The 13,913-nt window shown below is 42.8% G+C and overlaps 1 protein-coding gene across 1 annotated transcript in view; it reads left to right on the forward strand.

Annotated features, from left to right (window-relative positions):
• The first annotated feature begins 3,732 nt into the window (after window positions 1–3,732).
• The window catches only part of JAM2 (junctional adhesion molecule 2), a 37,306-nt gene continuing 27,125 nt past the window's right edge, over window positions 3,733–13,913 (forward strand). Inside the window, exon 1 of the mRNA XM_064470186.1 lies at window positions 3,733–4,119. Coding sequence (XP_064326256.1) covers window positions 4,065–4,119 — 55 coding nt within the window. The 5' untranslated portion in view covers window positions 3,733–4,064. The remainder of the gene's footprint in view (window positions 4,120–13,913) is intronic.

The raw sequence follows: 13,913 nt of genomic DNA on the forward strand, positions 1-13,913 counted from the left end.
CAGGCTGGAGAGCTGGGCTGAGGGGAACCTCATGAATTTCAACAAGAGCAAGTGCAAGGTCCTGCACCTGGGGAGGAACAACCCTATGCAGCGGTACATGTTGGGGGCTGACCTGCTGGAAAGCGGCTTCACTAAGAAGGACCTTGTAGTGCTGGTGGACAGCAAGTTTACTATGGGCCAGCACTGTGCCCTTGCGGCCAAGAAGGCCAATGGTATCCTGGGATGCATTAAAAGGAGTGAGGCCAGCAGGTCGAGGGAGGTTATCCTCCCCCTCCACTCCACTCTACTGAAGCCACATCTGGAGTACTGTGTCCTGGTCTGGGCTTCCCAGTTCAAGAGAGGGAACTACTGGGGAGAGTCCAGCAGAGAGCTATGAAGAAGATCAGAGGACTGAAGCATCTCTCTTACGAAAGGCTGAGAGACCTGGGTTTGTTTAGCCTGGAGAAGAGAAGATTGAGGGTGGATCTTGTCAATGCTTGTAAATATCTGGAGGGTGGGTGTCAAGAGGATGGGGCCGGACTCTTTTCAGTGATGCCCAATGACAGGACAAGGGACAATGGACACAGGCTGGAACACAGGAAGTTCCACCTCAGTATGAGAAAGGACTTCTTTCCTGTGCGGGTGCCAGAGCAGGGGCACAGGCTTCCCAGGGAGGTTGTGGAGTCGCCTTCCCTGGACACATTCAAAACCCACCTGGGTGCAGTCCTGTGCCCCCTGCTCTGGGTGGCCTTGCTCAAACTGTGGGGTTGGAAGATATGATCTCTAGAGGTCCCTTCCAACCCCTTCCTACCATGCTGTGATTCGGTGATACTATGGAAGCATTGTCTTTCATTAAACTTTTTTTTTAATGGGGGTGCAAGGAGGAACATTGATTAACTTTCCCATGACTGTCGTCTAGTTTGATATGTGTAAGCCATGACTGAGGAGTGACTACATAGGAATTAACATGTTACTGTTCTAAGTGTTAATTAAACAGCCCTTTCTCTTCTTGCAGCACACTACTTTTCTCCCTATCCTACGCATGTTTTTGAGAAGAGGAGTCATAATCATCTTCCTCTCTTACCTCTCTGTAATGTGTTCAAGTATTTACATCGCAACACCTTTGTAACCGCATTTAGCAGTTCTAATTTGTTGTACTGATTTTTATATTATTATACCTCAGTTATTCCAGAAATCAGCATGCAAGGTGCAGAAAAATAAATCTAGGGCGATTTGGTTTTGTTCCCCCTGCAAGATAAAACCTATTTTGAGTGGAGAAATCACCAAAAGGAGTATTTTCTTAATATAGATTTATTTCTCTGTATTCATTTTTATCACCCTGTAGCTAAGAAAAATGAAACATTCCCAAAGCGAAGAGTCAGAGTTTTGGCTTATACTGTTTCACAGAATTTTTGCAATTTTTTTTTCAAAACTGTTTTCGCACAGAGGTTTTTAACAGAGTGATGGTACCATAATACTCTGCATTTGCAGCAGAAAGTTTCATTAAAATGAGAAAGAATTCCATTGCAATTTAAGAATGTAGCATTTTCTGAATTATCATCTAATGAAATGAGAGTAATCTTTTGGTTTATGAATTATTGACATCATTAAGAAGTAGCCAAGTCTTGAAATCATGTTGCACTTCCACACAATTCTTAAAGGCTTTTCTCCACAAAGAACTTGACTAGAATAGTTATTACAAAATAAGAGAGCTATTCTTGACCGGCATTCTGTGTGCAGATGTTAATTATAGACTATTTTTATTATTCTAAAATTGAGTCTCTATGGAAAGCTTTCCAAGAATAACTGTTAAGTTTGAGTATCTCAAACAAATTCTTCCACATTGGGCTCTATGTGCTGTTCAGTGAAAATATTTTTACTGTGTTTAACTTAAAAGGATTAAAAATATGGATAGCAGTCTTGTACTCTTCTAACAAAGTACTTAGACTATTTTTAAGAGTACCATTGTTCAGCAAAGTACATACAGAAAAAGGATATACATTAAATGAACTATATGCCTTATAACCAGTTTTCCAATAATTCTGTAAACACATTCAGAATACTCTCAGTTGCTGGTGTTTCCTGCAATTGTATAAAACAAGCATAGAAACTATGATCTAGTTGTTGCTGAAATAAAAGAGAGGAATGTAAAGAAACTGTGAAAGTACTGTGAAACTGTACTAGAAATCAGAGAAATGCTGGGGAGACAACCCTGTACTCTGGGTATTTGCATCACTTGCAAGAGAAACGAAAGAGTGAACAGGAAAAAAAAGGAATTTGACCTCATGCTTATAGGAGCCCTACATATTTCAGTGGATTTACTGTCGTATCAGTCATGGTAATGAAATCCAAATTAAACCTTATTTGTAAGTCTATGTATTTGGGCAGTTAGAAATGAATGCTTACTGTGGTGGAAAGACTATTGTACTAGTCCAAACTTCATCCCATCGTCTAATGGGGTACCTTCTTGTCACAGTTCATCTCTTCATTCGTCTCATCGATGCATTGCCGTTACACCAGCTTTAGCCGTTGCCCTATGAGCTATCCTTTAATTTAATTCCACACTGCCATTTCTTAACATTCCCCACCTCTATACCTTTTCCACCAGGGTCCTCCCATATATTTACATTTTATATGAACACGGTGTTTCTAACACGGCGTGGCTTTAAACAGTAAAGCAGTCCTACCAAAATCAATGAAACTCCGTACATGCTTAAAGTTACAATGTGCTGGGCCACACAAAATAAAGAACTTTTCTGTTGCCTATGGAATAGTTTTGATTTTATTAAATGCTTGTCACCATTATCCTGGTAATATATACTGGATATATATATATATGCACATTTTTTTGCAGATTACTTGTATTCTATATACATTTTTGCATGTGAAAAATAAGCTAAGAGGATTTTGATATGAAGAGCATCATGGCACCCTACTTCTTTGGTCTCCACTAAAATAGCTGCTAGAGACTTTATAAATAACCTTTCCTCATTTTGCTACAGTCTACAGCCAACATCGCCGTTCTGGTTATCAAAGAAATCCTTATGATACTTCTCTTGTTATAGAACTGTATTACATCAGTGGCAATATATTTGTAAGCTGTCATTAGAAACTACTCAGATGCACCATTAAGTGTCAGAATGAGTAATTTTCCTTGATTCAGAAATTTAAAGGGCCATTACACCTCCTTTATATTTAACCAAGAATCTCCTAGACTGGTATAAACTATTAATAAGAAAGGCCTCGGAGGTCACCCTGCAGCCCGCCTTCTGCCCGTCAGCCGACGTGCCCCGGGGCAGCGGGGTTTCGTCCCGCCCGGCGGTACGGGCACAAGGAGTCACCGTGACTTCGTTTCAAGCCTGCAGCTTCAGACAGCGCCTCGTCACCGCCTTGCTCGCTTTTCATCCGCAACAACCGAATTTTTGCTTCGTGATTTCACCCCGTTACTCCCACTTCCACCCCGGGTGGGCTGGGCTTCGGGAAACGTACCGACAGGGACTACGGTCTTCTTCGAGAAGTTTAAGCTTTCCGTAATGAAAGTTTATTCTGTTGCAACAAATGTCCTTGAGCTTACGAAGACCTCACAGTTCAGAAAGAAATGCGTAATTCGGAGGGAAGAGCTGCTGGATGCAACACAGTTGCACGGCCCCGCGGTCCGCGGGGGCATCGCGCTGGCCCGGGGGCGGGGGGCGGGGGGGGGGGGGAGGCGGAGGAGGAGGAGGAGGAGGGGATGCGCCCGGAGCTGCGGCTCGGGGCCGGCGCGGGGCGGGGGCGCCGCTCCGACGTCTTAAAAGTTTTGGGGTGGCGGTGGTGGAGGAGGACGACTACGGGAGGCTCGGCCGGACCGGAGCGGAGCCCGAACTTCGCGGGCGCGGTGCGCCGCGCCCCGGCTGCCGCACCTGCTCCAGGGCGGCCGCCGCCGGGCGCCGCCCCGTTCTTCCCCCGGGCCGAGGCCGGGCCCCGCCGGGCCACCCCCGCCCCCCCTTCCTCTCCTCCGCGGCCGCGCCTCGCGCCTCACGCCCCGCCGGCGTCGCCCGGCGGTTATTAACGGCTGCCTCCGGTGGGGAGCGGCCGTGCCCGGGAAGATGGCGAGCTGCAGCCTCCGCCTGCTGCTCCTCGGTTACCTGGGGGTCCTGAGCTGTAAGTGGTCGCGTCCCTTCCCCGCGGGGCGGGCGGGTATCGCGTACCGCTACCTCCGGCAGCGCCGCGGCGCCGGGCTTCCCCCGACCACCACGCCGCGGCGCCGGGCTCCCCGGCCGCGGCGGGACGGACGCCCGAAGGGTCTGTGTGTGTGAGGGGACAGAGCTCGGCCCCTTCCCCGGCCCCACCGAGAGCCGTGCCCGTCCCGGGGCGCCCGGGAGCGGAGCGGGGCAGGGCAGGGCAGGGCAAGACGAGGGGGGCGGCGTTCCCCCTGCCTCGCCGCCCGAGCGAGAGGAGCCAAGCCCCCGCTCCGACAGCGGGGTCGAAGCGGAGGCGACCCTCGCCGCGGCCGGGGGACGCGCGGTGGTGGCTTCCATGTGCCGCCTGTCTGCGCGCAGATGTAACCTGTTCAAGCCGGGCCTGTTTCGGCGCCAGCCGGGGGCTTTCTGCGGTGATGTAAACTTTAGGATGCAGGCTGCGTAGCCTGCTTCTCTGATGGCCTTCACAGGATGAACGAGCGAGTGACGGGAGCGCGTTCTCTGTTGCCAGCCCTAGATGCTCCAGCAGCTCCAGAACAGACTTGTTTCCAATATTTTTGTGGTCCTATTGTCTAACTCCTTAAAAACAAAAGGCGGGGGAGGGAGGGACATGTTAAAATAAATTGGCAAAAGGTGCCCCACCCAGAAAGCACATGGAAATAAGAAGAAAAAAGAAAGATCGTGGTGCCACATAACTGTGAAGAAGCAGTGAATTAATATACAGTGTTAACAGTGCCAGTACTGTGATTAGGCTGTCGCTTTCAGATCACATCTTACTGTGTTCCTATTGTATGCTCCTTGTGTCCTGCTGGTATTTTAAGGAAAGAGGCTGTACGTGGAAATAACGTTTTGAAAAGAATTATATAGCACAGTCTCGCAACAAAGTGACCACATGGGGCAGGTTCCTGACCCGTGGTGGATGTGAGACATCCACGGTGCTGATGCTGGGTGTGTTTTGCAGTTTACCTCTTGTTCTTCCTCACCTAACAGGAACGTCTGTGTGTGGAAACTTTTTTTTTTTTGCAGAGGAGGGATGAGGCCTGTAGTGGAGAGACTGGAAGTGATGCATGTCTGTTAGGTCTCTGGTTTGGTGGCGGTTTTTCTTTTCTTGCTCTGTGCTTCTACAAGACCTTATGGAAATTTTGGGCTGTTAAAAAGGCAACTAGTGCAGACTTTCTCTTTCATATAGTAAATAACAAAAATTATTTTCTTTGATTTTTTTTTTCTCCATTTGTTGTTAATTGCATGGGTATATCAGAGCGGATGAGGCTGCCATGGTTTTTTGGTGACAGGTTTCGGTCTCTTGAGGCTGCTCAGCTTTCTGGTTAGTTGTGCCTGTTGGCAGTGCTGGCTTTGACCAGTGAGGAAATGATAGAGGGTGGTTTGGAAGCAGTACAGTGGATACCTACATTGTTGTCAGACATGCTTTTTTTTCCCGCTCTTCCTGTCCCAGTTCCCAAGAAACATCAGGTGGAGAGAAGGTTTACTAGCAAGGTGCTGATAAGAAGCCATCGCATGAAGAACGTGACTGTAGGAGGGTGCGCAAATGCTGATTGTTTGTGTGAGCCAGAGGAAGTCCAGGCAGAAATGCAGGCAAGCAGGAGTCTGCTCCTTCTGCTGTGGCTGGAGTATGTTCACATTAACAATAAGGCTGAATAATACTGGCATCTGAGTCAGATGTATGGGCTGAGTGGTCTCTTATGTGGGGCTGGGGCCCAACATGCCATGGAGATAGTGGGGAATGGGCAGAAACTAAGGAGGGAAAGAAATCAGGGGTTGATACCTGAAGCATGTGAACAATATATTGTGGAGCAGTTCTGGAGAACTTGCTTGGTCATTTAGCTGTAGGAATTAAGAGCTGTATAGGTTGGTCAAAGGAAGTCAGCATAGACAAGAACAGTGCTGAGGTAGGTGAGGTCTGGATTGCTTTTCCGTGAGAACCTACTAAGAAATACTGATGACCTGCAGAAAATAGTGGTTCCTCTGAGTTAAAATTTCTCTTTCACTTTTAATTTAGAGGAAAGTAAAGGAGTTGGAGGTCTTCAACCATATTCTCTGTTGGCATGAGCTTCTGAAACTGATGTTATCTGGGAAGTTTTAAAAGGTACCGCAGAGTAAGACTTGTGAGCTCTGTTGGCAAGACAGTTAGAAAATGTACAGAAATTATTGTTATTAATCATCATGGCTACTCTGGAGGAGATAGTCCGTACTGATGAACTGGCCTTCTTGTGAAGCTTCTAGGTGTAGCTTTTTTCTTGCATTATCCCACATTAGAAATTAAACTTAAGCTAGTGATGCTGGAAGCAAATCCAGTACAATATGTCTGTGTGAGGACAATGCAGAGGCAATAAATAGTAGCCTTACATAAATATTTGATGGAGATCACTGGGGTAGTTTGAGCAATAAATAAGGTGAGGTTTTGTTTGTTTGTTTAATTTTGATTTTAAAACAAACACCCTTAGAGCTCAGGAGTCTTTCAGCTGTATACAGAGGGTCTAGAGGAAAGAAGCCTTTTGCCTTCCCCTCCACCACTGACAAGAAATCGTAAAGCATGACTGCATTGCCTGCAGGAATTGACAGTGGAACTCTTTAAACTATGCTTTCCTGATTATATGTGTTATACAGTTGAAGTACTCAAAATTGAGAATATTGTCAACCCCAGGTCTTCTGTTGAACCCTCTTTGTTTGCTGGCTTAACTTGGTAGGGACTTACTCTGATTTTTAAATCAGAGTCCATATCCAGGTGAGGTGGGACTTCTCATATTTGTAAAACTGCATAGTTCTCCAGTAATATCTGTACAACATAATACTATAAGCCAGGCTACCTGTTTTTTGGAGAGGGAGTAGGGGGAAGGGACATCAAAGGAAGGTTCCTTCTCTTGCTGTTTCTGTTGAGAAGCAGTATTTCTTTGCTATAGACTGCTAGTGGTCTACAAACCTGCAGAGATCCTTAGGCACCATAACATAGGGCGTGAGATGACAGCAAGCTTCTTAAATATAAACAAACAAATGAAAATTAACTACAGAAAGCAATAGTTGTTTTTAATGTTCAGCCTAACTTTATTTCATTTATAACTGTGGTGACACTGCACAAGATACCTGAATGCTTCTAAAACAGATGAAAATTGAGGACTTGGTTGGAAGAGCTTCCTGTCTTTAAAAGGGAGACATGCTCTTCTCTCTAGCTGATGTTACAACCTTCACAATTTCACCCTCTTGTTTAGATCCTTGGGGCTCATAAGAAACTGTGGCTGTGAGTTATTGGCATGTCTCTCAGAAACCATGGCCTTTGCTGCATTTGAGCAAGTCACGCTATTTCGCTTAAACCTAGGCATGCTACTTGGAAGGGGCTCTATTTCTGAGAGGCCTCACCCAGAAGCAATGCTGTTCTGTGGTAAGGGTTTTGTCTCTTTCTCTCTCCCTCTCCAGTGGAGAGGAGGCAGAGGGAGCTGGTCCCTGGCTGGCCCTGTAGTATGCTTAGTTTGGGTTACTGGCCCCACAGACTGCTATTGATATGCAAAAGAAAAAATGACAGTGACTGTCTTCCCTCACTGCATACAGGAGATAGGAAACGTACCTTGCAATGTCATGTCAAGACATCACAATTCCTTTTGTTTTCTTCTGTTTAAGGTGGGTGTATGGAAATGGAGGACTTGCTTTTGCTGTCGCTTGGCCACTGAGGTCCTGTTTTCTCAGTTCTAACGTTGCAACAATTCTTTGTTCATGTTGTAGGACGTGTATTTCTGGTAATTGTGAATACAGTAGGGGCATCTGGCATTAATAATGAGAGTTAAAACTCCTACTGTGATTAGCAGATCTAATTGAGCCTGGATGAGGTCTTCTCATTGGCTATTTAACTGAATTACACAAAGATATTTTTGTGATTGTTTCCTGTATTATACCTATATTTCCTACTGCGGACTGTTTTGGCAGCAACCCGGTAGCTGCCAGGTTCTGCTGCAGAAACTGGCTGCTCATACCACAAATGATTAGGTAAGAACTCACAAGCAGTTGAACTTTGACTTCACCTTTTCACTTTAGCTAATTGACTTAACAAAACATATGGGATCATCTTTCATGACCTAGAGCTACCAAACTTGTCTGTGTCCACTGACTTACCCCAAATGTTGCTGGGGGTGTGTGCAGACCTGTTTTTAAAGTGAACTAAACATGTTAGAGAAGGCTTTTACCCTTCCTCAAAGTGTGCTCCAAGTGCTTTAGTTTCTCCTCAAGTGCTCGTGGACACGAAAGTGATGTACTCTTCTTAAGTATAGGGGAATCTTCTTGTACAACTGATATTAAAAAAATAATCCAGATTTCTCATAATTTCACAAGAGTAAATAATAGCAATATTTCTTTGCTGAAGATGGACAGTGACATGCATGTGAAGCTTCTGCAGTAGAAGTAAGCAAGCTTCCCTTGTTGGGGGGTGTGTAGGTTTGGGTTGCCAGTGCTTTTGGAGGGAAAGGAACAACTAGTAATTTAATTATGAAAATGGAATTTAAAAGTTTACCTATGGTATGATCTCCTTAGAGTCTATCAACATTCAAAATGTCATCTTTCTGCTGGAGCACTTCTGGAGATGGTCTGTTTATCATCGGTTCCCCGCAGCTGGCAATCCCTTTTAGAAAGACTTTTCTCAAAGTAAGGCTTAGTGTCAAACTTTCTCTTAGCAATGCTAGAGGTGACTCCAGTGTAAGTGCTTACATAAAGGAAGATTACTAAGAAATGTTCACAGCCAGAAATGTCCACATTGAAATATAAATGTCTTGTGTATCAAAACAATTGAAGCACAAGGTAGACGTTTGCAAATAGTCTGCCATGACAAATACAAAGGCCATATGGAATGGCTAAATTAAGGTTTCCTTGAAATTATGCAACTATGTCAAACAAAAATTGCTTAAAATAGTGTCCCTGTGGATGTATACAATGAACTATCTTATTGCTGTTTTTTCTTGTTTGGATGATTGATTTTATTTTTCTCCACTGTGATAACTTTGTGGCACTATTGCATAGATGTGGGGAAAATAGATGGTTCACAAGTTCTTGCTTTCTAGTTTAGCGGCTAATTTACAATGGGGTGAGCACTTCAATGGACACTGAAGGAAATGTTATGTGGAAGCCAAAAGGCAATTTATTTACCAGTGATTAACTCTATCCCAGTTAGCTCACCTTCCTTCCCCCCCACCCCCACCCCCCCGATTTTGTAAAGCTAGCTTTGTTATAGTTTTACTTTCAGGCATGTCTTTTCCCATCACGAGTACTTTTCAAAGAACTGTCAGTTTTAACAGAACATTTCTGCAGAAAAGCCTGTTGCATCTTCCTCAAAGCATTGTATGTGATTGCTTAAAGCAAATATTACGGTGTCTTGTAATAAAGACAAATTATTTGTTTCCTTCATCTAAACACTGGGTTGTTTGTTTGTTTTGTTTTTTTTTTCTGGAAATGAATATGTATTTCAAAGAATGAGACAGCAATTTATGCTGGAGGAGCATTTGGATGATTGCCAGTGCTTGTACTCACATGTATTTCCAAAGCCTCTTTTTTTCTGGAGGGTTCCAATGAGTTCTGTCACCTCTATGCTCACAGTATATCATTGAGCATTCAAGTGCTTATATAAAACTTCTTAAACAGGCAGAAGGTGAGCTTGGCAGCTGAACATCTGGTCGGTTTCGAACGTTCACTTGAGGTGAAGGAGCTTTTGGAGAAGCAAGAAGAGGAAAATAGCCATTTCTGAAGAACAGCAAGTAATACAACAGTGGTAGATGTTGAACCACTAGTAAGCCTGTAACCCCTCCTGGTTAATAGGAATTAAAGCAGGCAGCCAGTTTCTCTCAAAGATTATGTGCAGGGGAAGACAAAATAGAAAAATCTAGTAATAAGCCTTTTTGAATGCTTGCTTTTTACAAGCTCAAAATTTAATTTTCCATAAGAGATGGGAACGTCAAACTTGCATTGAAATAGCTACAACTTGATCCTGGCTGTCTAAAAAAAGTAAGAAATGGTTGGACTTGAGCTGGAAAAAACCGGACTCTACAGGTATAAAGTTTCAATAGATATATATAACTTTTTTTGGATTACCCTCTTAAGGGTGGAACACGCTCTCAAGCTGGTCCAAAGCACTGGATGAGACTCAAAGGGGAACAAAACATATTACATTCTGGATGGAAAATCATGTATTATAGGGTTGTTTTGGTACCAGATAATGTCAACTATAGGGGCTTTATTTGCTATTCACAGACTGCTAGCACAGTACTTGGCGGTAGTGATAGAACATGGATTCTTGAAGAGGTTTTTGCTCAAATTAATACAATGAAAAAAATGATTGTGTATTGTTTCTCAGCCTGCAGAAAGTGCTCAGTATGAACTGGGAGAAATTCTTGGGGGTGATATGCTAAGGACTTGTGTATGTTGGCTAAAGCTGCAATAGAGTTGGAGAAGCGTTTGTGCTTGGCATGCTTGTAAACGTATGAGGAAATAATATACAGAAAACCAGAGTTTGAATACATATTATATGAGTTAGACAGCAGTTTACTACTTGAATGTATAGAGAGTACTTATCTCCAGGAGGCCCTGGTTCATAAATTCTAGTAACTGTACTGGCAAAAATGAGTAAAAACCTATCATCTGGGATGATAGCTGTAGAATGCGTCGGTGTGCTCAGGTGCATGTTATGGCTAGCTTTTGTGCTCATGTACCCTTTCTGTTTCCATAAAATGGTCTTATAAAGTACATATTGGTTCTTTGCCCCTTGACTATTGGGCCACCTAAACTGATTTTCTACTGTTCCTCCAGTCTTTAAGCTAGTCAACCACAAAGTGAAAACTCTCTCTCAAACTCCTGGCTTGTTCTTTGTGGCTCTTGTTTTATGTACCCTTGTGCCAGATTGTAACTGGGATTTCAGGAGGTGTGACAGGGCTTTGATGCAGCTTTGGCACCATTCAAACTGGTCGTGGTGAGCACTTCTGAAACTGGGATTCAAGCAAGATGTCTCATGTACTTAGTGAAAGGCTATACTTCTGTATTTGAGGAGGTTGCTCCCCTGCCTAAATACAGAAAAAAAATCTGAGAGTGCACAGTGGCTGGGGATGAGAAGTATGGACTTCGGTGTGCCAAGACCTGTGGAGGGCTTCTGGCTGGGAGGCCCTGCAGCTCTGGCTTTGAGGTGGTGTTCAGTGGCGTTGGCTGGGGTCTCTGAGCTGCCGTTTTCATGCTACAGAGCTTTGCTGGGCCCGACTGACTGTTGTTAATGTGTTGAACTTGCTTGAGAGCCTGAACATTTTTAAAACATGGACTGGGGGAAAGTCATGCCTTACTAAGAATAAAGGACTTAGCTGACCCATGTTATATGAAAGGTGTGTGTGTTAACTCTTAAGTTGTGCAAGTTAATTCTAAGCAGAAATATCTGCTTTCTGTAATAAATATTACATGACTGAAGGCTCTTTTAATTCAGCAACAGCATTTAACAAATTTTAACATGATGTCTTGCCAATTAAGATGTTATATGTCAAGATTTGGAAAAGGGTATAAATTCTAGTAACTTCTAACAGATAAAAGCATATATTTTATTGCTTGAGGCTTAGATTATAACTAGTGACTTAGACTGCACATAAATGACACCAGCTTGCTTCAGGTGTTTGCAACTCCTAACTGTAGGAATAATTAAATAGAGGAGGATTACCTCTAAAAACAAAGTAGCATAATATCAAAGGAAGACATGACTTGTATCTGCTTAGCACTGTTCAGAAACAAATATAAACGATAGATGTTGCTGGGTTGAGATCTTTTGTTGTGTGTTGTTGGTTTGTTGGGTTTTTTTTGGTGTCTCTGTCCATCCCTGCTGCTTTTCTTTAAAGAACAGATGTATCACAGGGTTCTTGTAGGAAGGTGGGGAAGGGATGTGTATCTTCTTTTTTCCTTTTTTCTTTCTTTCTCCACATAAAGTCCAATTAAAAGATCATTAATAGCAATGCCTAGATATTGGAAGGGTTTGTGCAGAAAAGGTCTTTATCCTCCAAGAAGACTTAGTAGCTTTCCATTTATATGTCAGTAAATATTTTTATGTGAAAGATAAATGTTTTATTTTTAGTCAGTATTGAGTATTCTTTGTATCTTGCAATGAAGGCCACTTGCCCACTGTTCACCAACATAATGTTGCGTAATGTGACTCAGTGAAGCACAAAAATGTCATAATCATTTGAGAGGCTTCTGAAAGGAAAAACAGTATTTCCATAACGGAATAGAGCCATACAACATCTTTTCATGTAGAAGAGAGGGAGGATTAGGAAAGCCAGGTGGTAGTAAGGGCTTATAAGTTTTTTAAGATGATGCTGTTGTAGTATTGGGGTGACTAGTAAAACAAATTCAGGCACTCCAGATTCACTGGTAACGTTAAAGTTGGTGCCTGGGACAGGAAGTAGAAAGAAGTGAGCAGATGTGTCGGTAGTGGAAGCATGCTTAGACATCAAGCAGCGACTCTTTGGGCTGCGTTAGTGTATGGTTTTTCTACTTGGCATACAGTCTAAGAGGCCTTCACATAATTCCATCTCTAAGTCAATTGCTTTCTTATCTTTTTTCCTTTTTCTAAATAAGACCTACATCCTGGACATCAACTAGTGCTGTTTGAATCAAGTGACACACAAGTCTTCTGAAATGTATTAGGCATAAAAAGTAAATGTGATTCTTCTCTTTTTACATGTTCAGTTTAAGTGTTGTTGAAATGATGGCTCAGGGGTACATCCCGAAATTAATGTACTTATAGCACTTGTCTTTGGAGCCTTCCAATAGATGTCATCTGGGGAAGCTGTTTATCAGCAGGGAATCAGCACCATATGTAGAGAGACTAACTAAAAAATTTTCAGCCTTACTTTTCTGCTGTCACTGCATACTCCTTATTTCATTCATGTTCCAGTTGTATCTCCAGCTAAGTCCTCAAGACTGTAACAGTCCACACATAGTTGCTGTTTGCTTTCCCGTTGTGTTAAAATTCTTAGCCCCCTTTTTAGCAGGGAGAAGGGAGGGAAAATAGTGCTGCAAAGGTTTTTGCCCAGTTGTTAAAGAGCACAGTGGTTTTCTAATGTAAATAGCTGTTGGGAGAATGCACTGATTTTTGTGAAAGAAGAATGAAGTGATGTCTCTTTATAAGCATTTAAATTTATTTAAAGTTTATTCAAAGCTTTTGAAAAATATGTACACAGAGAAAAAGGAGGGGGATGGCCAGCTCTTGCATGTACAGACTTGCAGGTGCAGAACATTTTTCTTGAGTTAAAGCAAACTTAATGTCTTCTGTGGAATATCAAAGCTGTGTAGAAATGGGGTTTTTTTCTTACTTTGTTTAAGCTAGTCTTTGGTCCAAAAAAAGTCACAGAAAACTTGAATTTTCTTACAAAAAATGTCATAAAACCTAAAGACAAATACTTTGTCTTCTAGCAAAATAATAGAAGCTAAAAGAATAGAATATGTATATAACAATCTACTAACCCAAAAGATTGTTTTACATGTCACTTTGGAAAGCTGGGGATAAAGTTAATATTTAGGATCAGCCTAGTATTTGATAAACTCTGAGCCCAACTGGTTAGGAAATCAGACTATTTAAGTAGAAGATATGTATAGACTAGCCTATGAAGGGTTGCATATCTGTAAGCTCTGAAGTAGATACTCTTTCCTGTGAAAGAGTAATTATTTTTATTTCTTGTAAGGAACCTGTTCCTTATCTACCCTAAAACAATACCTGGCACTCATAAACATAACCCATAA

Source organism: Phalacrocorax carbo, chromosome 1 (assembly GCF_963921805.1).
Source record: "Phalacrocorax carbo chromosome 1, bPhaCar2.1, whole genome shotgun sequence".
Lineage (NCBI taxonomy): Eukaryota > Metazoa > Chordata > Aves > Suliformes > Phalacrocoracidae > Phalacrocorax > Phalacrocorax carbo.